At 46.4% G+C, this 27,639-nt stretch overlaps 1 protein-coding gene and 1 pseudogene across 1 annotated transcript; both read left to right on the plus strand.

Moving 5' to 3' along the window:
- The first annotated feature begins 1,929 nt into the window (after window positions 1-1,929).
- On the plus strand, window positions 1,930-2,325 carry LOC142425653 (small ribosomal subunit protein uS10-like; annotated as a pseudogene).
- A 20,422-nt stretch (window positions 2,326-22,747) lies between these two features.
- Window positions 22,748-27,402, plus strand: SIX1 (SIX homeobox 1). The gene is made up of 2 exons (XM_075530660.1): window positions 22,748-23,508; window positions 25,454-27,402. Exons 1-2 carry the CDS (start codon window positions 22,949-22,951, stop codon window positions 25,746-25,748), a joined length of 855 nt encoding a protein of 284 aa, XP_075386775.1. The 5' UTR covers window positions 22,748-22,948; the 3' UTR covers window positions 25,749-27,402.
- Window positions 27,403-27,639: the final 237 nt, after the last annotated feature.

The raw sequence follows: 27,639 nt of genomic DNA on the forward strand, positions 1-27,639 counted from the left end.
TTAATGCTTCCCCCTCCTCCCCAACCCCCACCCCATACCACCACCACTGTCATGACCCCAATTCTACCTTAGAAATCCGGCTAGACCAGAGGATGTAAACTGTTTCAGATCAGAGGTTCAAACACAGGGAATCCAGGACAGATGAACCCCTCAGGACCAATAATGAGAGTAGCGATACCAGGAGGGGAAGGGGAAGGTCCTGAGAGAAAGGTGGAACCGATCACAATAATCGACATATAACCGCCTCCCAGGGAGGCGGGCAGCAGAAAAGTGGGTGAAGGGATACAGCACTCGGTGTAAGACAGGTTAAAAAAATGATAAATTATCAAGGGTTCATGAGAAGGGAGGATGAAAGGGGGAGGGAAAAAACGAGGAGCCGATACCAAGGACTCAAGTAGAAAGAAAATGTTTTGAAAATGATGATGGCAACATATTTACAAAAGTGCTTGACACAAAGGATGTATGTATAGATTGTGATAGAGCTGTCAGAGCCCCCAATAAAATGATTAAAACAAAAAAAAATTTAAGCTGTGATATAAGACCCAATGGACTTTACAAAATAAAAGCCAAACTCACTGCTATCGAACCGATTCTGACTCATAGCAACCCTACAGGGCAGGGAAGAACTGTCCCTGTGTATTTCCGAGATAGTAACTGTTCACAGGAGTTGAAAGCAGCATCTTTCTCCCGGTGAGTGGCTAGTGGTTTCGAACTGCTGACCTAGCAGTTAGCTATCTACTGCAAAACCACTATGAGACCAGAGCTCTTTGAGCCAGTTTTCTTTCTTTCTTTTTCTTTCAAATGTTCAAGGAAAAGAAAGACAAAGGAAATATATATGGGAGCTTCCAATCTTAGTATAACTAATACCATACCTGGGTGAAACATCAAGAGGGCCTAGAAATCCTTGAAATTGTTTGGAAAATTGTAATTATATAAGTAAGATATAAGGTGTCCTTGTTTGTGTGTTTCCCTAAATAGATGACATAAGACTTTAATGTAGGGCCTATAAAAATAGTATTGGCAATAAAGCAACTTCACTAGGGAGTATAGATAGATACGTTGTAAATAAAATATTAATGAAATGAATCCAACAATGTATTAAAAATCATTATATCAGCATCTAAAAGGTTTTATACAGAAATCAGAGATGGCCAATACAAACAGATCTATTTATGTTAATGTTTTAATTTCTAGGTGATGGTAAAACAACATTTAGTTTTCTCATTTTGGCTTTCCTGTATCTTTAAGTTTTGCAATAATGTATATGTATGGCTTCTATAATAATAAAAAGTACATAAAATAAAGCTGAATATTAAACATTTAAAATTATTGTTGAAAAAATCTTAAAGGAATCTACATAAATTATGTTCTCTATTAATAGAGAAAAGGAAAAAATCTGTAAATTCATCTTTCTAGAGAACAGGAAAAGTATTTACTGAAATTTAACTTACATTCCAGATTAAGAATTTCAGAACCCAGAAATAGAACATTTATCTAATGTTAGTGACTTCTACATCTTATTTACATGCTCCCACCCGTTTACACCTATTACTAACAACCTGCAATATGCAGATGACATAATCTTGCTCAAAGTGAGGCTTTAAGGCCTTGTTGATAAAGATCAAGAATTGCAGCCTTGAGGAAGGCTTATAGCTCCAGGTCAAGAGAACCAGAATCCTCACAACTGAATCAATAGGTAACATCCTGGTAATCAGAGAAACAAATGAAGTTGCCAAGGCTTGCATCTTGCTTGGATCCATAATCAATGCTCAGGGAAGCGGCAGTCAAGGGATCAGAGGATGCCTTCCATCAGGTAGTTCTGTTACAACAGACCTCTTTGCTCTTTGAGGAAGACACAGCCGTTGTCCTGCAGTGCTCCGTCCCCAGCGCCCATTCCTGACTCACCGCTGTTCGCTCTAGCCACCGAGGAACAAGTCGGTCAGGAAGCGCCCTGCCGCCATGGCATTTAAGGACACCGGAAAGACACCTGTGGAACCAGAGGTGGCCATTCACCGAATTAGAATTACTCTGACCAGCCGCAACGTGAAATCCTTGGAGAAAGTGTGTGCTGACTTGATCAGAGGGGCTAAGGAGAAAAACCCGAAAGTGAAGGGACCAGTTAGGATGCCTACCAAGACTGAGAATCACGACCAGGAAAACTCCCTGTGGGGAAGGTTCTAAGACTTGGGATCGATTCCAGATGAGGATCCACAAGCGTCTCATTGACTTGCACAGTCCGTCTGAGATCGTGAAGCAGATCACTTCCATCAGTATTGAGCCTGGAGTAGAGGTTGAAGTCACCATTGCAGATGCTTAAATCAACTATTTTAATTAATTGATTTATCTGTTGGTTAAAAAAAAAGACCTCTTTGACGTGTTGAAAAACAAGGATGTGACTTTGGGGAGTAAGATGCCCGTGACCCAAGGCAGTGTTTCCCATTGCCTCCTATCACGTGAAAGTTGGACATGGGACAAGGAAGACTGGAGAAGAACCAATGCATTTGAACTACGATGTGGACAGGGAATATTGAAGGTCCCACGAACCGCCAAAAGAACAAAGAAATCTGTCTTGGAAAAAGTACAGCCAGAATAATCCCTAGAGGCAAGGATGGCTAAACTTCCTCTGGAGTTCTCAGGAAAGACCAGTCCCTGGAGGAGGACATCATGCTAGGTAAAGTAGAGGGGAGTGAGAAACACGGAGGCCGTCAATAGAATGGATTGACACAGCGGCTGCAACAATGGACTCAAACGTGAGACCAACGGTGAGGGTGATGAGGGACCAAGCGTGTCTCCTTCTGTGCACATGAGGTCAGTATGTCGGAACCCAGCTGACAACATCCCACAAGAACAAGAACAACCCATACTTCATTATGGATAAAAAAACAAAACCATACTTAGCAATTTTACTTCGCTACATAGAAAAAGAAGTAAAGACATTTTGATTAATGTTAGGAACACAAAGATTAACCTCCCTGCCATCCAGTAGACTGTGACACATAGGAACTCTATGGGGCAGGGTAGTCTTTCTAGGAGTAGAAAGCTTCAGGTTTCTCCCCTGGAGGGGGTGGGTGGTTGGAACTGCAGGCCTTGTGGTTAACAGCCCTCCACGTGACCAGTATGCCACCAGGCCAAAGATACCATATTAAAAATGTCATTTTTGAGATGGATTGATGCAGTGACAGCATCAAGGGGCTCAGGCATAGGAACAATTGCAAGGATGCTGTCAGACCACGCAGCGCTTCACTCTGTGTGCGTAGGTTCACTATGGGGAGCACCTAACAAAAGCAAGCAAACAAACCAACAAACCCCAAAGCATTCACGATTCAACATTGAACTTTAAACAAACACCATTTTTTTAGCATTTAACCTTTTTATACTTCTGCACCTTAGAGCTCAAAGAGCTTACTTCATCACATAAAGTTGTTTCCATTTTCAGTTGGAAGTACATAATAAATTTGAAATATTATAAACAATAAATCAAACATAATAAAAGCTAACTATTATAGGCAAAAAAGTCATTTTTAGTCCACATTGTTAAATGGCAATTTCCTATGGTTCAACATATGTTTGAAAATATGAAACCTTTATATGATGGTCCACCTAGAAAACTGAAAGGAATAACAGAAATGACTACAAAAATATGAAGGAGCAATAAAGAGGCCAGATAAAAGACAACAGCTTTCTTACAGGCTCAGCAGTAATTCGATTTTATCGTTGTTCCTAGTGACCCCATTTACTACAGACCCAAATCCTGCCTGGTCCTGCACCAACCTCACAATGGCTGTTCTGTTTGAATTCACTCTCATTATTGCAGCCACTGTGTCAATCCATCTTGTCAAGGGCCTTCCTCTTTTTCACGGACCCTCTACTTGACCAAGCAAGGTGTCCTTTTCCAGGGGCTGGTCTCTTCTGAGAACATGTCCAAGGTACATTCGGGGAAGTCTTGCCATCCGTGCTTCTAAGGAGTAGTCTAAAAAGTAATTGGAAAGAAAATAAAACAACCAAAAAGTTTGTATTTGCTGTTCATCATAGCAATGAAAGCTACAAAACTACTAGGAATAAATTTTAAGAGAAATTTGCAATGTGTTAATAAAACTCTGAGACTTTCTTGAAGGACTTAAAGCATGAGCTGAATAGTTAATATAGCATGACATCTCTGAACAGGAGGACATAGGATTATCCTGTAAGGATATTTAAGAGGTATATTCCTGAATATACTTACAATAATTTATGTGTATTCCTCAATATACTTAGGATATTTTCTGTAATGACTGCAGGAAGAATGTAAAAAGAATAACAAACAATCAAATGGAGATAAAATAATTACTAAAAAAGAAATTGGAAAAAGTAATGAAGACAAGATGAAATCAATAAAAAAACAAACAAAAAATTGTAGGCTTAAACTCAGTGATTTCAGAATGTGGATAATATACTGTTACCTTTTAAAAGAAACATTCTTTTATGCTATCTATTAGAAACACACCTTAAGGATGACATAGGTGACTTGAAAGTAAAAGGCTTACCCAAAAACATACCATGAAAACAAATAAACGAACCAAATGGAAGTGGGCATGGCTATGAGACAAATGGACTGTTGGGCAGAAGTACTGCTTGATGGAAAGAAAGACATTTTATAACAATCAAAGTGTCAATCAAGAGAAAGGTCTAACGATTCTAAATTTGCAGGGCTATAATAACACAATTTACAATTCATAAGACAAATATTAACACAACTAACAGAAAAACATAGACAAATCCACAAGTATAATTGGTGATTTAACACACAGTACCTATTAGGAACAAGAAAACCAAAAAGTCAATAAGGATATATTTAAACAACACTGTTAAGCAACTTGACCTAATTGATATTTATAGAACTATGCCCAACAACTTCAAAGTATACCTTCTTTTCAAATGCACATGAGAGGTTCACTAAAAATAGACTTCCCTAGCTCATAGACCAAGTCTCAAGATATTTCAAAGGACTGAAGTCACACCAATTATATGCTCAGAATATATATTAACACCGAAAGATAAGCAGAAACATCACAAAATATATGGAAATTAAGGATCATATCATACTTCTAAATGGGGCCAACAAGGAAATAAAAAGGGGAATTAGAAAATAGTCTGAGCTTAAGAATAATGAAACTATAACATCAAAATTTGTGAGATGCAGCTAAAGCCGTCAATAGAAGGAAATGTATGGCTCTTACTGAGTATATTAGAAAAGAAGGTTTGAAATCAATACTTTAATTTTCATATCATGAAGCTAGGAAAAGGACAAATTAAACTCAAATAATGTAGAAGGAAGGATATAATAAATGTAAGTGCACTAAGTAATAAGAGAGAGGCTCGATAGAGAAAATGATGAAAACCCAAAACTTGTTTTTTACACGTTGTTGTTGTTGTTAGATTCTGTCAAAGGAAGGGAGCGCTGCCTGCTCCTGCACCGCAGTCACAATTGTCAGTGTGTTTGAGCCCATTGCTGCAAGCACTGTTTCAATTCGTAGAGTAATTTACCTCCAGTGGTAAACTCTATTACGCATAGCAAGAATGAGCAAGAAAAAAGAGAGAAAACATAAAATGATCCCTATCAAGAGTTTGAACATGTAATATTACTACACATTCTACAGATATTTTGCCAAATAAATGTGATAACTTAGATGAAATGGAGTAATCTGAAGATATGAAATAAAAATAAAAACATACTGATAATTGAATCTGGGCTCACTAAATTAAATCAGTAATTATAGTTCCACAAAGATAATCCAGATCTTATACCTTCAAAAGTAAATTCTTCTAAATATTTACATAAGAAAAATGTCAGTCTTTCTCAAAGTCTTACAGAGTGTAGAGAAAAGGGGACACATATACCATACTTACTTTAACAGTCAATGTAAATCTGATATCAAAACCAAATCCTTTCTGAATATGGATGCAAACATTAAATAAAACATGAGCAATTTGAATATTATCCCAGACTAACCAAACTCACTGCCACCAAGTCTATTCTGACTGATAGCACCCTAAGAAGAGAGTAGAACTGCCTTCGTGGGTTTGGAGATTCTAACTCTTCATGGTAGTAGAAAACCAAGTCTGTCTTCCCAATAGAATATAGTGAAAGAAAAGAAAAAAGAAAAATAATTACACCAGGTGTAGTTTATTCGAGGACTGCAAGGCTGGTTAAACATTCTAATTTTGATATTAGCCCTATATTGTCAAATCAGTCACTGCAATTTGCCATATTATGAGAATAAAGGAGAAAGAATGTATATACTACTTCAATAGATACAAAGAAAGCATTTGACAAAAAATAGCATTGTTCAGGATAAAGATTCTCAGCAAGTTTTGGGAACTGTCTCAAAAGAAAAAGCTACAGTTGACATCATATCTAACAGTGAAATAACAAATCTTTCCATTTTAGGTGCTCATGTGTTTTTGTCTGTTTGCTTAATAAGTATGATGCTATATTGGATATTAATATGGGGGAGCATACCCCATTTTACATAATAAACAAAAATTAATTTAAGATGAAGCATAAATATAAATGTGAATGTTAAAAACCAATCTTATAGAAGAAAACAAAGGGGAAATATTTTCATGATCTTGGATTAGGCAAAGTTTTCACAAACAAGATACAAAAGGTAATAGTTAAAAAAATAGATTTCATTTGAACTAAGAATTTTTCTTTATTAAAAAAAAGTCAGTGGAAAAGTAAAGAAGCAAATAACAACTTAGAACAATATTTTCATAATCTATCCATCCATCCACCATCTATGTACCTAGTAAAGGCTTATGTCCAAAATGTATAAAGTAGTAATACAAATCAAATATTACAAAAAATACTTTTTTATGAATAAACCCTTGAAAAAGTATGTAAAAGGTAATATACAAATGGCCAATCTATTGATCAGGATAACTATTCATCAGGGAAATGTAAATTAAACCAGAAGTTACCACTATACAGCTCCCAAGCAAGTTAAAATTTAAAGACCTGACAATTCTAAGATTCACCAAGGATGTGAAACAACTGAACCGGTCACCCAGTTGTTGGCGGAGCTGTAACTTCAGAGAACGAATCGGCAATAGCTGCAAAAGCGAACCCCACTCCGCTCTATGACTCAGTAATTCTCCCCAGGTAGAGAGTCGAGAGAAATGAGGCGGTGTCCAAGAAAAGAAAACTCGAAGGATGTTCACAGGGACACTCTTCCTTACAGTCAACAACTAGGAACACCCCAGAGGGAGCACTCCTCTGTAACCTTGTCCAAGGGATGACAGCGAGGGATGAAAAGCACCCACCGATGCACCAACAGGGTGAAGCTCACAGGTAGGTACTTCGTTGCACCAAGGAGGCAAGTACAAAATGATATGGCTCCGTTTATATTCAGTTCTGAAACAAGAAAAAATGGTTGGATATTGATTGAAGAGAGGACTTTTCAAGTGATTGAAATCTCTTAGAGCTTTGATAAATTACTCATATATATAAATTAATCAAATGATACACGTCAGCTTTGATAATTTTGATATCTCATTAAATCTACTTTAGACGTTGAAAATACTAAACATCACTATTAATAAAAAGGGAAATTTAAAAATTAGCCTTATATTGTCAACCAGAGCTACAAACACAATATAATATATAGGTGGGCACTTGGGAAAAGATCATCTCCTGTATGCTGCCAGTGGAAAACAAAATGGTGCAAACTGTTAAGAGGAAATTTAGTAAGGCACATTAAAATTTTAATATACATACTCTGTGGCTCAGCAATTTCTCTTTGAGCAATATATTTTAAGGAAATAGTTACACAAGTACTCAAAGATAATCACTGAATCACATAATGGAAAAAAGTTGGCAAACAAAACAAAAATATCCATCAACAAGAGAATATTGTTAACGAGCAAAATATCTATGAAATAGACTATCTTATAGTAAGGGAAAGGCTTGTGGTACATCTCCATGGTTCGACTTCATAGAAATGAGACTATGAAACTGGTCAATAAGGATTGAAAAGTTCAGGTTGCTAGCCCGAACTCTGTCTGCCACTTATCCAATCACTTAGTCACTAATTGTCTCGGTTTCTTTATTTGCAAATAGATTTGAGAATATCGTTCCTTTTGAATCATCACATATGCGAGGATCAAATGTCAGAAGAACCTGAAAACCAGAATGCCGAGTATTATTCTTGAAATAGCATTCTTTTGTTAAACATCACTTTGTGTTCATTTCTTTGAAATCGCCGCTCAGTCCAGATTTCTTTCCCCTATCATTTATTTAACAAACACATAAGAATAAAAATATGATCAGCAGACCAATGCCTATCAAAATCAACATGGAGAACTTTTTTTTTTAATAGGGATGAGTGAGTCTGGTCCTGAATTTGCCATAATTTTGGAATCCCCAAAGTTAGATGGAAACAAGCCTAAGGCAACCGTTCCCACTTTCCTTGAGGAGAGGTGGCCTGCACTCCCGGCCTGGTAGCAGGCCCTCAGGTTTGGCTTTGATCTGCCTTGACTTATGGTTTGCCCTGGCTGCTGCCGCTGCCGGAGGGCAGTGCAAATGGTGCCCTCCTTCACTCAGCCCCAAGAGCAGCCAGGGAGCATTAGATGGAAAGCACAATGTGATTGCCGCTTTGTAGACAAACAGGAACCCCGTTCGGCTTTAAGGACTGAAGCTGTTGGAAAACAGGCTCCTGGGCAGCTGCTTTGGCTACTGTCCCCAATTAACTTAGCAGAGTCTCAAAAATAGAAGGCTGCCTCTGTTCTGTTATATAATAAACAGTTCTTTATTTGAAATGACAATATTTACTTTTCCTATAGTGAACTCCAGCAGCCTAGTAGGCCGTGGGCAAACAGTAGAAACACGGAAAATGGAAACTTGAGAAAGCAGTTTTGCGGGTGCAGTTTACTCTAACTTTCTCCTTGGCCAACAAGTAATTAGAGGATCCCCTCCATGTCACTCTCACGTTTTATCTAGTTTGTACAGGATCATGGATTCCGTGTGAGTTTGCTCCCACCACGCAGGTCTTTCCTGTTTGGGTGAGTCTTGAACATGCAGACCAGATGGGAAGAGGCGGGTTCTGCAAGAGTCGAGTTTTCAGAGCTGAGAGGTGCTCCTCCAAGCGGGATTACTAAGGCTTTCTCTTTGGAGTGGTAAGATCAGTTATGTTTCCCTTATCTCATTCTGAAACAATTTTGAAAAAGAATAACTGGTCACTCGTAACCTTTCCCAAGACTGAATCTCCCTTTCATAAGCAAGAATCTGTGGTTTATGTAGTTATGTTCTATGAATCATATTCTAGGATATTGTAAAAACCCTTTCTATATCTTGATAGGCAGCAATCACGCACTATTTACAATGTAGCCACCACATGTCATTTCATTTCTTATGCTTCCTATCTTCCTTTCCTTGTCCCGTTCTGTGGCTGCTCTCCAGAGCTTCCAAATGTCCTGAAAATGCACAGCATTCCGACTGAGTCATCCTGGTGGCACGGTGGCTATGAACTTGGCTACTGGCTGAAAGCTGAGCAGCTTGAATTCCTTTCAGCCTAGGAAACCCGATGGGTCAGTTCTACTCATGAGTTCACTATGAGTTGAATTGGAATCAACTGGGTGATACAACCCACAACAATATCCTAAGGCGGTCATGCATAAGGAAAAGGTGTGTGAAAATCTTTGCTTTTTTTGTTTTGTTTTGCTTGGAATCTTTGCTTCTTAATAATCTGCCATTTAGCAGGCAGGAGTGCCTTGTTGTCTGCTGTGTTCCGATTCCCTGGTTGGGACACAACAGATTTTGCTAAATTTTTGTGAACGATGCACAGATTTTCCAGAGATTTTTCTTTTTTCATTCTCTTCCCCCAGTGTCATTTCCCTGATAACCCTTTCAACAGGAGAAATCACTGAACTACAAGGGATAGTTTCCTAAGTCTAATTATGAGTTAGAAACGGTTTACTTCTCAGAAAATTCATCAGAAACTCCTTAGGATTCTCTCCACTACCTGACACCAAATCTAAAAGTCCTCTTTCAAAAAGGTACAGAGAAAAAGTCAATTCTGGCTAGGTACAAACCTGGGGTTTAAACTTTATTCCTATTGTTGATTCTATTCCAATCACAATACTATAAGGACAGACTACAATTGCTCCATAGGTCTTCTGAGACTGAAACCTTTGTAGGACAGACTGCCTCGTCCTTCTCCTTTGGAGGGCTGGAAACTTTAAATCTTATGGTCAGCAGCCACCTGCTCAACCTCCTGGACTCCCAGCCCCCTTAATCCTACGGATCCAACCTTCTTTCTTCATGTTGCTATCTTAGGTAGAATAAGTGTTTATCCTCAAAGTGCAGACTGTCCATCAGCTATATCATTCCTTGGGGGTGGGGGTGGAGTGCTTGTTAAAATGCAGATTTTGGAGACCCACTTAAAGCTAGTGAATCAGAAACTCTAAGGGTGATGCCCAGTCAGCTGTATTTTCACAAGCGCCTGAGGTCACTGGTATGACCATTAAGGTTTGTAAAGCACTACCCTAAAGACACACCAAGTCCTTCGTTTCAGAGAATGTCTAGTATTTCTTTCTCAATAAGCCAAAGAAAGGACGGTAAGGCCCTAGTAAAGGCCAAATCTTGTCATCGAATATGTCCTTTATGGTAACCCTGTTTATGAACACTTAATAGCTTCTCTGTGGAACAGTTAAGCTGTCGTAATAACCTCATGGTTCTGTAATCTGCATGTCCCCTCCCACGTGACCTTTGTTCCCACTAGGATTATGGCTTATTTCCAGGCAGGATGAAGGAACGACCAGGTCTTGGTGCACTGATGCCATTTCATGCTATATTTACTTGTTCTTCATTTAAAGACATTAATGAATTTCTCAAAAGCGTTGAGTCTGAATGATAGTCTAATTTAAGGAGAAAAATCTTTCTATAAGGACTCAGTCAATCCAAAGCATTTTCATGACTGATCTCTATATGGGAAGTGGCTTTTTAGATAAATTGGAAAGGACCTGAGATTGGTCCCCAATCTGTCTCTGAATTACTTTCATTTGGGCCGAGGATACATCCTCCCTGCCAGATTATACCTCCCCAGCGTTCTGACAAGATGAATGAGTTCAGGCTTGTAAAATGCTAAAGGTTCTTGAGTGAGGGATGGCTATAAAAAGTGTAAATTATTAGTATTCCTTTTATAGGTCTTTAATGAGTCACTGACTCGTCAATGATAAATTTGTCCCTTGAAATATTTCCCTTTTCTTTCTTTCAGGCTTACTGCTCTTAAATTGCTCTAGACTTCTCTAGGGGCTTTAAAATTTAGTAAACATTTAAAAAGCAGTATTATCCCTTTCCCAAACATACATACATGCAGAAGCATACACAAACCCATGGCCTCCCTAAGACTATGAACTCCCTTTTCTTCCCTTTCTGTTGACTGGATTGATTGAACTTACCAAGCCATTTGGGTCCTCAAAGCTTCAAGTGCTTTGGGTTGGGGAAAGAATCGCAAAGTCCACTGGCTCATTAGCAGTAAACCCTAATGTAGGAAAAGTGATTAGAAATGAATTATTTACTTGATGTCATTCTTGGTTGTGAAATCGTTCTGCCCATCTGTGGCTGCAGTTGCTGTAAAGCACAGGCTAGTCTGAAGTCTCTGCTCATCTGAAATTAAATGTTTTCCAGAATCTAGAAACAAAGAAGAGCAAATCAATCCCGAGCTGCTTTCTGGGTTTTTTTGTTTGTTTTTGTTTTGTTTTGTTTTGAAGGAATCCCTGGTGGTTTAGGTAGGAGAACGTCTGACTTCTTCCAATGTTATCCATTTGCAGAATGGGAAAGGGATTTTAACATCTCACTTAGTTTACTTGTTTGAAGTTGGCTACTATATGTAATTGTCATCGTTTTAAAAGTTCATTTTATAAATTTAATGAAAACTTCGAAAATATCATTTGCAGAGAGTTTGTGTTTAGTGACATTTTATAATATTTGACTTCTTTGGAAGTAGAGGATACAAAGAACCAAGCAGATGGTGGAATATAGAGGTGATCAGATAAAATAGGTTGACAGAGAAGGAGCAACAAGGAAAGAATGGATGCTGTATTGTGCTGAGGCTGCTCCTCTTGAACTTAGGTCCATATGGGGGTTGGGAAAGATTTCTCAAACGGAATGAATGACAAATCACTATTGGGAAGTTTCTTGCAGTGTTACATGAAAGCAAAGTATTTCTATCCATGCCCACAGTAGCTGCAACAGGGTCTGGGAACCGTTCAGTTGCTTGGTTTGGTCACTTCTTGAACAAATTTGAAGATTAAACATTCACAAATGTTCCCAATATTTTCTGAACAAGGAAGTGAGATATTAGTACATTGGTTTTTTTTTTCAGTGCTACAGCTACCATTATAGCATCTGCCAGTTCGCCTTAACTTTAAACTTTAAAGAAGAATCACTATATTATAGTTTACAAGTTTCTCCCACATGGTAGAAATGAAATGTGAAATTTCAGTAACTGGCATGAAAATTTTTCGTAGTACCGAAACTAGAGCTTTTTACAGAACGTAAAAGTTTTAATGTTTTGAAGGTTCAGTAAATTATGGAGTGTACTAGAGCGAAGTCTAAATTACCCACTCAGAAGGGTAACCCTATAGCCCACATGTCTGAATCCATGTATGCAGATGGGCAGATACACTTCATTTCTCCTGGGAAGTTGAGTTCTAAAAAGCCATCACTCAAAACCGACAGTTTTATGATTGCGTGAAAAGAAGAAGAAAGAGGACAGAGTTGTTATACAAAGAAAGAAGGAGAAAAGAAAGGCCTTTTGGAGTAGTGAGAGCCCCAAACATTACAGCTTAAATGAAGATGTGTAACAAAAATCAACTTAAAACTACAAATTAAGGGGAGGGGAAGTGGAACAGAGGGTTTGAAGCATATGGACACCCACCCAGCTTGCAACAAGGGCAAGGCGAGCCCCAGACTTTAGCTTATTAAAGATGACCTTTCCCCTCTCTAAAATTTCAAAGCTGAAGTTTCAAGTGCTGAGCAGACTGTGCCATATGTAACATGACCTCAGCTGCGCTCTGCCCGAGCACTGATGGCATCACTAATGAGAGGTGAAAGGTCCTTTTCTTGCAGCTTTTTAAGAAATCTACCAACTCTTGCCTGTGAAGGCGGGCTCCTCCCTCGCCCCCCCCCCCACTTGATTTCCACAGACTCGCATTTAATACACAATTTCAAAACACTTTTTATTACTGGTCGTCTTGCTTATAGCCACAGCCACAAGGCAGGATGTACAGTCACATAAAGAAGAAATCGTTTATTTTGACTCCCAAGGAAAAGGGATGAAGAGAACATTGTATTCCCCTTGCCTTTCATCTGTTTTAAAGGGAAATTCTCCAGAGGTGTCTATTGAAGTTCTTTTATTTTTTTCCACATATAGAGAATCAAAGATCGCTAGCAGACCAGGTGTGTGTTTATCTGAGGGGAGGCGAGCATTGGAGAATTGGAAGGCGCTCTGTTAGGGAGAAAGACAGCTTTCACCGAACTGGGGCAGAAACGACAAGATGTATGTGCTGGAATCTGTTACAGGCGCTCCTACCAGTCAGCCCTTTTTTTCCTGCTCTTTGGAAACAAAATCTCTCTCTCTCTCTCTTTTTTTCCTTCACTAGGAGGTTGTTATCGTATTCATGGCATGGTCAATTTCCGTTCGCCAAGAAAATATTTAGACTGATCAAAGAAATTAGAAAATCGGATGAACAGAAACAGACGTTGCCACAAGAGAAGCAGTTCCCAATGTGAAGAGCAAGCTGACGGCAGCCCACCCAGTTACTTGTAGGAAATCCCACTCCTGCCAAAGGCGGAACTACAGGGCCACCTGGATTCTGCTGCAGGGGCTACGCCAGAGTCACGGTGTCCCAGGAAGTTCACGTGGAGCCTTGAGAGAGAGACGTTCGGGTGATGGATGTAGGAGCGGATTCTTGCTAGTATCTTTGTCAGTTCAAGAGGGTCTTGACGCTCCTTGAGTCAGTGGGACTTCTCCAGACAGAAGATGAGTGAGTTCGGGATCCTTTTGTTTTGCTCTGCCTTTTGTTCTGAACTGGGAAAGACTGAGGCGCGGCTTCCTTTGTAGAGGATAAAGAGGTGTGTACTCTTGGCAAGTCTGCTTCTCACGAATGAACGTAAATTCCCTGTTTTAAATGTGTGGGTTTGGGTGGGGAATGCTTGGCAGTAATGGTCTTTGGGACCTTCACCCTAACCAATGTATGGCTGTAAATAATAGGCTCTTCCATCTCTTCCTAGTTCCTGGGCAAGAAGTGGGCACAACAGGTGGGGACGTGCCCAGACCCTTCTCTTGGGAAGGATTGGCAGGCATGGCAGTTTTTTGTTTTGTTTTTTGTCCCTGGGCCCCAAGAAACAAACAAACAAACAAACAACAAAAACTCAGTCTTCCCTTGAGGAAAGAGAATTAGGACTCTCTCCCCACCCCACCCGACCCCGGCAACTTGGGGCACCTTGCTGGCCAGCAGCCAGCCAGCCAGCAAGTGCAGCAGCGCTTACTCCAACGCCTCCAGCTTTTTGAGGGAGAAGGCGAGGGGGAGGGGTGGGTCTGGAGGGAGGCAAGTGGAGGGAGATTTCTAGGAGTTTCAGCGGATCCCTTGCCAAGAGTCCCAAACGGTGGCAGGGCAGTGGTCCCTCGGCTGTGGGCCGAGCATCCCCGCCGCCTCTCTGCTCCTCCCCGCCTTGCACCCCTGGCCCCCGGTCTCTGCTCGGCAGATTTTTCTCTTTTTCTGTTTGTTTCGGTTCCTGACGGCCAGGCTGGGGCTCCTTTGCCAGGAAGACAGCGCCCTCTTTCCTCCAGCCGCGCCCGCTGCCGGGCCGGCGGCTCCGGGGGCGCCTTCTCCTCGGCCCCGCCTTCCTGGATCGCCCCGCCACCCTTCCCGTCGCCTCTCCGCCGCCCGGCCCGCCGACCGCCCGGGGACCGATCCGCACGGGGAGGGGGCCCGGCTTAGGTCCCGACCGCCCTGCCGCACACCCGGCCGGAGCACGCGACCTCGGGCCGCACGACTGGGCGGAGCCGTCCCCGGCGCAGACGCCGCGCCCCAAGCTCTCGCGGGGTCCCGGGGAGGGGGCTCCCGGCGCTGGCTGCCAGGCAGGGGCTAGGCCCGACGCCCGGAGGCGGGACGGTCCGCCCGCCTGCCCGCCCGTGGGGCCGAGAGGGAGTTTGGGGCACGGCGACCTCTCTCACGCCCCCAAGTGCGGCCACTGAGCCTCACACGCGCACGCAGCCGCGCGGCTGCACCAGACTCCGGGCTGGGCGGGCGGAAGCTGGGCGGAGGTCTGCTACTGGGATGATCTGGGGCCCGGGTGGCTGGTGAACTTGGACGAGAAGACCTTAGGGCCTTCTTAGAGCTTACAACATGGGGGTCTGCGGCCTCGAGGCCTCTTCCTGCTGACTTCCAGGAAGAGGGCTCCAGGCTTAGGGGTGTTGGAAACCAGGCGAGGGGGCGAGACTTGCGAAAGGGCAGGGGCAGGAGGTAAGTGAGGGTGGGCAGTGTCCTCGCACCTTCAGAGGTGGCTAATCCTCTGGATCCGAACCCAAACCACGTGGCCGTGTGGGGGTTCAAAAATAGAATTCCCACGGCGTGATGTGCTCTGACACATGGATGGGCCTGGAGCGCTCCGCCCCCCCCCCCCAAACCTCCAGGGGGCTTCGCCTGGCGCTGACCCCGCTGCCGAGCGCAGGCGGCTCCCAGAACTGCGCTAATTGAGTCACAAACCGCTGGCCGCCGCTAACAAAGCGATCCATCTCGGGAACTCAGCGCCCAATTTGTCCGCAGCACTTTTCTTCCGCAATTCAGATGCATTATCTTGTTTTAAAAAGTATCGCGGCAGAGACGTGGCAATTATCCTGGACTCGGGTTACGCTAAATGGCTTTAGGCCGAGAAATGGAAGACTTCAAAAGCCGCGAACGTGCCGATGGCCTCGCTGCGGGCCTGGGCCCCAGGCAGAGGCGGCCAGGGGGTGCTTAGTCGGGAAGAGGGCGGTGCGGGGCAAGTTCCCTTGGGTCCTCTCCTCCGGGGGTGCTACCAACGAGAAGGAGGTGCTGGGCTCTGGTCCACAGCGGTTAGCGATTCCGAATGGGTGGCCCCCTAAGGTCGGGGCCTTTTCAGAGCGAGGGCGACCTCTGGACTCGGAAACAGACTTCTGCATCTCAGTTTTTGTCGGGAACACCCTGGTCTTCAGGCCCTGGTGAGGCGGAGAAAGGGAGAGAGGTCACGGGTCAGAGTGCGGGGAGAGAATGCTATCTTTCCTTTGGGAATCCGCACGAAAACTGGGGAGCGGAAAGGCACTGCGAGAGAACAACCCCAGCAACCGGAAAAGGGAGCTGGTTCATGGACGAGAGAGGAGAGAGAGAGAGGAGAGAGAGAGAGAGGAGAGAGAGAGAGAGAGAGAGAGAGAGAGAGAGAGAGAGAGAGAGAGAGAGAGAGAGAGAGAGAGAGAGAGAGAGAGAGAGAGAGAGAGAGAGAGAGAGAGAAAGAGAGAGAGAGGTTTCCGGGCAGAGGACAGGCCTGGCCCCGGGAGCCAAGGCGGCCACTGCAGGCTGTGGACCAGAGAAATGGAGAGGCCCAGAGACCTCTGGGCGTCTTCACGCGGGCGGGAGGCGGGGCGGCCTCAGCCCGTTGGGTTGCGTTTGGGAAAAGGAAAGGCTGGGAGCATAGGCGTCCGGGTTCCCGAGCCCGGAGTTAGAAACGCCCGCTCACCCCAGCCGCCTGGCCCGCGATGGCAGCCACGCTGTGCGCTTCTGCTGCAACCAGCCCCCTACATCTTGAAGTAATCAGCAGCCGAGAATGGACTCGTCCCCCTGGCATCTCAGGTTAAAGAAGGAGGTCCAGGAAAATGTGGTAGAGCCATTACAAGAAACCCGAGCCGCAGTCATCAGGGACTCCAATTGCCATCGCATTAGGATTGATTAGAGACCAGCAGTACCGTAATGACCCGGAAAGAGGGGCAGCCAGGGATTATTAATATCAGAATGTGGGGGGCGGGGTAGGGAGGGAAGAGCAGAGTGGGGAGGGAAGAGTTTTAAGTTACTAGGATTTATATATAAGTGCAGGCTTACCTGAGGAAACCGGATAGTCAGGAAAACAGTAAATCTAATTGCATCTAAAATTTCATGAAGCCTGATTTTTTTTGGGGGGGGGGGTTGGATTGCAAGGAAGGAGGAAAAACCATCGTGAAAAGTAGGCCAACATGTTCGATTTTATGAACAGTAGTTTGATAAACTATAAGGGCCAAGTAAAGGGCGGAGGAGAGCGCTGGATGGGCTCTGCCTTTACCACTGGGCCTCTAATGGGCTCCTCGTCCCCTCATTCCTTCTCTGTGCCAGTGTGTTTTTGAATCGCTTTGGGTGCTCTCTCCAGGGCCACGAGGCAGCGGGGTGCACATTTTTGCAGTCTGCGGAGGTGTAATAAACCCGATTCTAACTGAAGTCGTGAGCGAACTACCTGGGAAGCCGTTTTTGTTTTCTTTCTTTCGCTTTGTTTGAGACCTGAATGATCAGGATTCCAGGGAGATGTGAAGAAGAGAGAGGTTTGTCTCCTTCCTTGGACCATGAGCCAAAACAAATCAGCCCCTGATGGTCTGCCTTGAAACGCAGCTCACTGGATAATTAACTCCATCTTTCCAGTCCACCCTAACTGTTTATTTAGTGTCACCCTGCGTTACCGTCACTAGCACTTTCCTCTGCACAGGCGGAGCTGCAGGCCTTCACCTCCCAAAGGAAATTCCTCTTAGCTTAGACAGATGCCTTATTCAGGATGCACATTAGTTTAGGAAGAACAAAAAGTTGATTGGAAATCCAATGGAAGATAAGGACATTTGAAAGGTTTCATTTTGTAAACTGGCCTGCAGATGTTTAAAAAAAAAACAAAGGAGATAGGGGGTCAAGAGTGTCTTAAATTCTTAAGAACTAATTATCCTAATCACCTCACCTTCACTTCCCAGAAAGGTACTTGGCATTTGAAGTTGAGTGCGGTCTCGGACTCAAACCTGGGAAGCGGCGAGTCTGCACAGGAGCCTGCTCCCCCTCCCCCCAGGTGGCCTCCCCACCTTCTCCGGCCTTTTCCGCGGGCACCCCCATCTCTGACTGGCGCCTCCATTCAGCTTGGCATATCCTCACCGCCTGGGTCTGGCGCCCCTGCCCGCATTTCTGAGTCTGGTAATCCCGCAGCGGCCTGGGTGCACCAGTCAGCACTTTGGGTCTAAGAAATGAGGCACCCAGAGCTAGTGGGGACCGAAGCGATCATGAGAGAGAGGTGCAAAGAGATGGAGAGAGATTAGGACACACACACACACACACACACACACACACAGAGTCACACAGACATCTAAAGCGGTTCCTCTTTCAGATTGGGAAAGAAATGGATAGAAAGATACACACTCCCAGTGCTTACAGTCAGGGTGAGCTCAGACGTGGGGGGGACGTGGCGCTGGGAGGGGGGGACATATACTGGGAAAGAAAGGGAAGAGGACACCTCCAAACCTTCCCGCCCAGCTCTGACACCACCCCCAGCCCCGTCTGAATTCCCTGGGGCTGTCTTTCTGTCCACTCTGCCCCTCTCATTCACACTCTCTGGTTCTCTGTTTTCTGCTGCTTCCAAAACCGGGAGAAGGTAGCTTGAGGGGTGGGGGCGAGGAGCGCGTGGGGTGCAGGGATTTTAGCTGCATTCCCCTCACCAGTCCTCTGTTTGTCCAGGTGTGGGCGGCAGTGTTTGTCCAGGCAGTGCCCCGGCGTCCAGGGCCAGCGCTGGTTTTCCCACCAAGGAAGCGGGAGGCTCAATTTGAGCGCTTCCCGCTTCCAGGAGAAAGCTCCCTCCCTGCCACCCTCCCTCCATACATAAATATATTAGGGGAGCAGACAAATCCTCATTGTTCAGAAATAAGCCGAGGAGGCCGGCGATTCCCCTCCACTCGGCCGAGCGAGGCAGGCAGGGAGGCGGGGGCCGCACGGATCCGGTGTCACGTTGCAGATTCCCACTAAAGATAACGAAACGTGATCTATTTTTCAGAACAGCAAGTGGATGGGAAAGAACCTTGACAACACAAAACTCATTTACTAATGGACTGGTTTTGGGTTTCTCTTCTCCGAGCCCGCAAATCGCCCTGCCTGAGCCCTAGGCCTATTCAGACCTTGCAGGAAGCAGCAGCCCCCAGGAGACAGGTGGGAGGCAGCGTCACCGATGTCCACCGGGAGAGTCGTGGGTACTCTGATCAACCCAGGAAAATTATGAGCGTCGTTGCTTCGGCCCGGATTTTGGAGAGTCCTAGGCACTGACCCAAAGCAACCACAGAAAGTCATAGAAGAGACGCCTCCCGGTTGCGGCCCTTTCCAAAAGTGTGTAGGCAGTGTAGGATCCGCACTACTGTTCTTGATGGCCATGGAATTCCAAGAAAGCGGGCACTCGCCACTACCTTAGGTTCACCCAGCGGAGAAATAATGGCATCTCCTCGCTAATTTTCTGCCCATCGTGCCTCCTCATGGGCGTTTCTTTCTCCCAGTTGTGCGCACCTGGACCGCTCCCTGCACAGAGAAGCCAAGCCCACACCCCCAGCCCGGGCCAAGTCTCAGCGTCCCCCTAGCTGCGGTACCTTCCCGAACCGTGACTAGCCCGGGGCTGGGCGGCAGCCGGCTGGCAGTAGGGATTCATTCCCTTTAAATCTCCAGCGCATCTCTGTTTTTTTGTGTGTGTGATTTGCATTAACAGCAGAGGTTTTATGTTACCAGAACAACTCAAACCTCTCTGTGTTCGATTTAAAATGGATCATTTGGTTTATGTGGTTTGTGAATTCATGTCATTTTACCTCTTTTAGTGGCTTCCAGTGCAAGGCTCCATTTTGGGAAACCTTATATAGCCGAGCCAACAATTAACACTCATAACAATTGGTTCCTCTAACCCAGGGATCGAAATAGCAGGTAGGCTTCTTGGTACAAAGTCCACAGAACCTTTCTTTTCTAGTTAGGAGATCTTCTGGATTACAAAAGAGAAAAGGCATGTTGGCAGGCCCGGGCAGGGCCTCCAAGGGCAGAGAACCCCTGATCCACTCTGTGTCCTCAATCCACACAGAAGTCTCCGAAGTGGTTGTCAATGTCTAACACGTTCTAATTCCATGAAGTGGGAAGGGACAGTCTGGAGGCGGATGGGAAAGGTGGTCGTATTGGTGTATCATGTCCACCTCCCTCCCTGCTCTGTGTCATCCCCTGACAATGTATGCCTGCCCTTATTTGTCCAAGTTCTGCCTCATTTCCTTATACGAAATTGTTCATTACAATGCGCACTCCACACTGGCTCAGTGTGTCAGTCTTCTTTTAAGAGAGGTGGTTGTAGTTACAGCCCTCCTCCTCACCTCCCCCACTGTAATTCTGCGCACTTGCTCCAGACTTTAGGGTATTAACTGATTTTTAGAGCTGGGTTGAAGCCTCTGTTCCGGTCCTCACACAGCTGCCTTGTCAATAAAGATCTATTCCAAGCAAAGGCATTCTTTCTGGCAGGACACTGCAGCTCCTTAGGACTTCATCTGAAACATCATGAGCATGAAACTAAGTCGGGAAGGGAAAATTACCAGACACATGGGATTGGGAACAACCATGTCCATGCCACACTTCCAGTTTCGAAAGTAAGTCCTTAGGCACATACCATGTGGCAGGGGTGCCTTCAAAACGATAGGCATGCAGTAGATGCAGTTTTAAAAACATTGCTGTTTAATGAAATATTAGGATCTGCTCCCACGGTTTCATTTCAAGGAAAGCACAGTTCCAAGGATGCAGAAAGCATTGGGAAGGTGTTTTAGTAGCCCGAGAAACTGCTTGGAATCTCCCAAGGGGCTACCTGGAGGTGGGAACACTTTGAGTCTAAAATGCAGGTTGCAGGGTGCATTTGACAGGGCACATTATTTTAAAACCATATAAATAATACAGAGGGAAGCCTGAGTAAGTACTTCCCATTCTCCCACTTAAATTTCAACACTCAAATGGTTAGGTTGTGCTGGGCTCTTTGGCTGGTGGAACCAAAACATATTTAAAGAAGACAAACGTGTTTAAAGAGCCTCAGAGTTTGTTCTTTGCATTCGTTAAGAGGACACATTTAAATCAAAAGCATTTTTGAAGTGTACTTAAAATTCTGTTTTGAACTTATCTAATCAGAGATAAGTATAGTCATAAAGTCCCTCTCCTTCCACCATTCTGCTCCCCTTATCTCTAGGCATTGTTCTTATCTCCTGCCACTCTCAGCTACTGACAATAGATTATCTTTGTTTAGAGAGGCAAATTGTTTTCAAAATCTTTTTAATAATTGCTTTGGAACAAGGTGTGCAAATGAGGCTTAAGATAATTACAGTTCCATTAGTTTGTGTAGTTTTACTAAGCATTCCCCACTCCGACACAAAATAGCAGATGATGGGACTTAAATGGAAAAGCATCTTTCATTCTCTGGTAGTAAAAATAGGCCAGAATTGCAACACACACACACACACACACACACACACACACACACACACACCTCTTTATTTAACCTTTCTTGGAGCCCCTGTTGTCCTCGCTTTGAGGGCAGTGTCTCTCTCAGGCCAGGGTAAGGATTATGTTACAACAGGACGGTTATTGGAGCCCGGCACAGTTTTATTTAATTTACACCCAACCAGTGCCTTTCCTACGACATTCCCAAAATATTCTTACTATTAGCAAGTTCAGCATCTCAACATTTTTCAGGAGAGGTGGCATTGAAAAACGCAACTGCACAGGTGGGGAAACTGGGTATATATGCACCTAGCGGTTTAACCCGAGAATTTTAAGATAAATCACAAATGGACCTATCTGCTCAGCAATTGAGCTTTAACCCTCTTCTGTCCCTACCCCAGTGGCTGCGGCCCTTTGAGAGCAGGGGAAGCGCTGTCCAGCGGCGAGTACCTGTGCTCTGTGCCCGCGCTACCGCCGAGGCGGCGGGGGAAGAGGAGACTAGGTTTGGACTCCCGCCGCGGCTGAAGCAAGCCCGGAGAGAAGTCGCTCTTTTAGTGGCTGCAGCCCGGAGCCTTCGCCTGCCCTTGTATAATTTATCGAAACCCATAAGCTATTCATCAATCCATTATTTATTCATCCCAACATTAGAGTAATTAAATATGAGCTCACCGGGAAAGGGCTAGCCTGCAAGGGACAGGGACTGGGCTTCGGAGAGAAGGGGAATGAGAAAGTCTAGAGTCATTGATTTGTGCCCAGAAGTGAGTGGCTACCCTTAGGTGACACTGGGGAGGAGGCTGGAGTTGCAGGGTCCTGACGGGCTCATCCCCGGCAGCTCTCTCTCTCTCTCTCTCTCTCTCTCTCTCTCTCTCTCTCTCTCTCTCTCTCTCTCTCTCTCTCTCTCTCTCTCTCTCTCTCTCTCTCTCTCTCTCTCTCTCTCACCTCTCTCTCTCTCTCTCTCTCTCACCTCTCTGGGTCCTTCTCCTCCCACCACCCACTCCCCCCCTCGACCCAGCTCCGCTGCCTCGCCCACCCCGCGCAGGGAGGCGCAGCCTGACTGCCCCGCCGGGCGACGCGCGGGCTGGCCAGCCCCGGATAGGCGCCGCCTGCAGCCAATCAGCTTGCCGGGCACGCTGTGCGCTTTAAGGCTGCTGCAGGGAGAACAGAAACCAAGTTCCCCAGCAACCAGCAGCATCCACGGGGCCGGAGGAGGCCGGAGCTAGTGAGGCCTGCAGGGCTGAGAGGTGCGCTTGCGGCTGGGTGCCCCGCTCGCCCTCATTCCTCCTCCTCTTCCTTCTCTTCGTCCGCCCACTCGGGACAGCAGCCTCCTGGCACTTCGCCCCCGCCGCCAAGCCTAGGGAGGGGGTTCGGAACCGGTGCCCCCCTCCCTGCCGCCTTCACCCCTTGGCCCTTCGGGCTCTGCGTTCCTCGGCGTGCGCCCGGTCGTGCGCCCCGGCAGACCCCAGCCATGTCGATGCTGCCTTCGTTCGGCTTCACGCAGGAGCAAGTGGCGTGCGTGTGCGAGGTGCTGCAGCAGGGAGGGAACCTGGAGCGCCTGGGCAGGTTCCTGTGGTCGCTGCCCGCCTGCGACCACCTGCACAAGAATGAAAGCGTGCTCAAGGCCAAGGCCGTGGTCGCCTTCCACCGTGGCAACTTCCGCGAGTTGTACAAGATCCTGGAGAGCCACCAGTTTTCGCCGCACAATCACCCCAAACTGCAGCAGCTGTGGCTCAAGGCGCACTACGTGGAGGCCGAGAAGCTGCGCGGGCGGCCGCTGGGCGCCGTGGGCAAGTATCGGGTGCGCCGAAAATTCCCGCTGCCGCGCACCATCTGGGACGGCGAGGAGACCAGCTACTGCTTCAAGGAGAAGTCGCGGGGCGTGCTGCGCGAGTGGTACGCGCACAACCCCTACCCGTCGCCCCGCGAGAAGCGCGAGCTGGCCGAGGCCACCGGCCTCACCACCACGCAGGTCAGCAACTGGTTCAAGAACCGGAGGCAGAGAGACCGGGCCGCCGAGGCCAAGGAGAGGTACGCGGCGCGCTCGCTTCCAGCGGCTCGGGCCACCCCGGGAAGCCTTCCCGTCCCCTCCACCCCTTCCTGTCCCGGCCGCCACCCGCCGCTCGGCGGGGCCGCGCCCAGGCCTCCGCGGCGCCGCACGCCAAGTTCAGCGACTGGGGAGTCGCCGACCGAAGAAGGGGGCGCGTTTGTTCGGAGTCCCCGCGCGTGGGATCCTTCGGGGTGTCAGTGTCGGAGAACGCGAGCGCTCGGCGGTTTTTCCTGTCGGACCCCGGGGGAGGGGACACTGGCTGGGAGAGGAGGGGGCCGGAGAGCGAGCCTCCGGGTGCCGGAGAAGGAGGTGTGCGTGGGCAGCGCGAGGAAGGCGGACGCGCATCCTCTCCTGGGGCTCTCCCAGGGGTGGAGCCGGCCAGGGTCGTCTGCTCGACCCCCAGCCCCGGCCCCGTCCGAGCCATTCGGACTGGAGGTGACGGGCTTCGGGCGCACTGGCAGGACAAAAGGTCCCAAAGCACCTCCCCCCCCAGAAAAGAGCTTTGAGGAGTGGGCGCTGCGTGGACGCCCCGCGCTCGGAGCCCAAGAAGAAGGCTTCCTGGGTCCATCTGTCCATGCCGCTTCTGGTCTGGTGGGGGTGGGGCGGGGAGACCCGTCTCTGCTCCCAGACTTCGGTCCGCCGAGCTCAGAGGCAATGCGTTATTTTAACCTGCCTTTACCTCCTCTCCTCCGGCGCCAACACCGGGCCCACCTGGCCGGGTTCCTCGCTTCTCGCAGTTTCCCACCGAGATCCGGGAGGGAGCCGGGGACCCCAGGGCTTAGGGGGAAGGCGGGCGCCCGGGAAGGCCGGCTCCTCTTTGTTCCTTCCAGAGTCTAGGGGGCCAGGATCTCGCCTCCTCGCCCCGCTCCGTGGGGAAAAGCCGGAGGGTGGATCCATTGGGGCACCTGGAGCTGCCTGCTTGTTCCGAAAGGGGAGCGGCCACTGGGACGGGCTGGCCGGCGCTAGGAAGCGGGAAGGGGTGGCGCCGAGTACGGGGTCGGCGGAAGCCAGGAGGGCGGCCGCGTCCTGAAGTGGACGAGAACTGGGGGTCTGGCCGCCCCCCCCCCCCCCGTGCGCCTGGGCACCCGCTCCCAAGCTGATCAGGCCCTCGAAGTTTCCCAATCGAGCCAGGGGTGCGCAGGTGTGGCGGAGCATTTGAGAGGGGTCGTGAGGGGCTGGAGTTGAGCGAGTAACCCGGGAATAGGGGGCGTACCGTTCCAGCTAGACTTCAATTACAAAGCAGCTGTCCTATAAGCCAGGCCCGAGGGCCCACTGCCTGATAAAATCGGAGAGACCGGCTTCTTCGCTCCCACTGTTGACTCAGGTCAGTGGGCCGCTTTGGGCACCGCTTCCCATGACCCGTCCGGCGTCTGGGAAGCCACAACCTCCGGGCAGGGGCAGGGGCAGGGGAACTGGACGTTTAATTGTTTCCTCAGATGGGAACTGGGCAATTGACTTGACTCACCCCCAACTTGTGTGCACCGGGAGCTACGTTTGTCTCCTGCTCACTTTCTTCCTCACCAACAACCATTTGTTGGGAGGTGTTTAAAGCTGAGTTCTTCCTAGGCCTGATGTGACATGATGTCTAAACCTGGTATGTTAAATGACTGCTTAAACGAAACGAAAAGAATCCGTTTCGTTTGTTTCCTCCTAAGCCCTGCTCAGCTTGATTTCTGAAATGTGGAGGGTAGTCATTCCCTGTGGCAGGCCAGTTCTCCACTCTCCTGGGCCTCCTCACCTCCCCCATGACCCTTGGGGATGGGTGGGAGGACAGAGCTCTTCCATTTGGGTCGGTGACAGATTGCACAATGGCCCTTTCCTCCCCTTCCTCTTCTCCTCCCTCCATCTCACACTTTTTTTTTTAACCTACCTACCTTTCTTTCTTCTTGTCTTTTTAACCATATGGTGTTGTCCTCTATTTCTCAGGGAGAACACCGAAAACAGTAACTCCTCCTCCAACAAGCAGAATCAACTCTCTCCTCTGGAAGGGGGCAAGCCGCTCATGTCCAGCTCAGAAGAAGAATTCTCGCCTCCCCAAAGTCCAGACCAGAACTCGGTCCTTCTGCTGCAGGGCAACATGGGCCATGCTAGGACCTCAAACTATTCTCTCCCCGGTTTAACGGCCTCACAGCCCGCTCATGGCCTGCAGGCTCACCAGCACCAGCTCCAGGACTCTTTGCTGGGTCCTCTCACCTCCAGTCTGGTGGACTTGGGATCCTAAGTGGGGAGGGACTGGCGTCTCCAAGATATGGCTGGAGCAGCCAGCACCTGCAGCGACTAGGGACACTTGTAAATAGAAATCAGGAACATTTCTGCAGCTTGTTTTCGGGGTTCTTTGTGCATAAAGGAATGGTGGACTTTCACAAGCACACTGAGGAAAAAAATCGAAACCAACAACAATCTCAAGCTTAGTTACCCTCTTCTCTCCGACTCTCTCCATTTTTGCATTTCTTCTCCCAGTACAAAGATTGCGGGGTGTTGGGGGCGGGGAGGGAGAAACAAAAACCCAAACAAGCAAAGGCACCCAGTCAAAACCCAAGTCTTGTTCTGAGCAACCAATCCCTGCTCCTGCTTCCGTGATTTTTCTGTTTTGACAATGAATGGGGATGTCAAATCCACCAATTTTATTTCCTTCAAATTTATTTGTGGAGAAATGTTTGGGGAAGAGGACAAGGAAATTTCAAAGAGAGGAGAGAGAGAGATCCAAATTGTGGAAGGGGAGAAAAGCACCTCCCATCTGGAGGGGAATGGTTGCTTTTTCGAAGTGAGTAGGAATACCATGATCATAGAACTTTTTGATGGAGGGAAAAATTAAGTTTACATTTTTTCATATTTAGTGTTAAACCATTTTATGTAGAGTCAAATGAAAAGTACAGTATTAGGGAAAACAAAACACAGAAGCCAAGTGCCTAAATGTCTTAATGCTCTCTCTGTGAGGCAGTTAGAAATAGAAGCGACCGCTAGTCACACAACTATTTTTGTCAAATTTAGTGGGTATTTTTGGTTGTTGTTGTTTGTTTTCTGGGTTTTTTAAATTTTATGGTGGACTTTTGAAATGAATCAATGTGAAGAAAAAGAAGAACACTTTCCTGAATGCCATTACTTCTCATGCCCTGGAAGGGTTCATATTTGTGGCTTACCTACTCCTCTGAAGGATGTCTCCTCTTCCTAGTTTCTAGTTTGCAAAAGTATGTGGACAAATCTGGCAACCTGGTCTTTGTTACCAAAAGAGCATGTGTTTTTCAGGTCTCTTTTCTATTGTACCTAAAACCCATCTAAATTAAAACTTAGTAGAACACCAGGAGTACGGATTCTATTTCTGAAAGGTGAGTTGTGGATTGCTATCACTGGGCCCTAATTTTTTTCAAGTCATAGTTTCTCTCTTGCTTACTTAATGGTGGCACTTGGATGGCCATCATCTGAACCAAGAATAGTGAGTTGGCTAATATATGGCAGTAAAAGAATTATTTTAATTTTTATTACTATTTAGGTATGCAGTATTGTTTATGATGAGAGTTTCTCCACAACTTTCATATGTTAACATAGTGTTTTGATGTTAACAGAATTATGACAAGACTGTGAAAGTAAAATATCTGCATCAGTTTGGAAGGGGCACAAAAACCAAAGGAACCCAGAACAAGCATAGCAACATTGTGAGTTAATTTGTACAGCAGGGCAGTCTCTGCACTGCTGCCAGTTTTGGGTCCCGAAAGAAAGAAAGAAAGAAAGAAAGAAAGAAAGAAAGAAAGAAAGAAAGAAAGAAAGAAAGAAAGAAAGAAAGAAAGAAAGAAATTCCAATTGTGTAGGCTCCATATTATTTTTGCCAGGGGCAAAAATGATGTATCTTCTGTATCCAGCTTTTAAAACTAGTGAAACAACTGGCATTATTTATTAAAAATCTACTCAGGATAACAGGATTGGCTTGCTTGTGCTTTGTAAAAATATTGTTCCCCAGAGAGAGTCTATTATTTTCTAACATGACAGTTTCATAATTTTGATTTTTTCCCTCATCCATAAGTGTCACTATTAATACATTCCTTTCTTTCTCACTCTCTCCCACCTTTTGTGGCCTCATCCAGGAGCCCGAGGTGTTTGGAGGGGAGGGGCGGGAT

The sequence above is a fragment of the Tenrec ecaudatus genome, chromosome 14, assembly GCF_050624435.1.
Source record: "Tenrec ecaudatus isolate mTenEca1 chromosome 14, mTenEca1.hap1, whole genome shotgun sequence".
Lineage (NCBI taxonomy): Eukaryota > Metazoa > Chordata > Mammalia > Afrosoricida > Tenrecidae > Tenrec > Tenrec ecaudatus.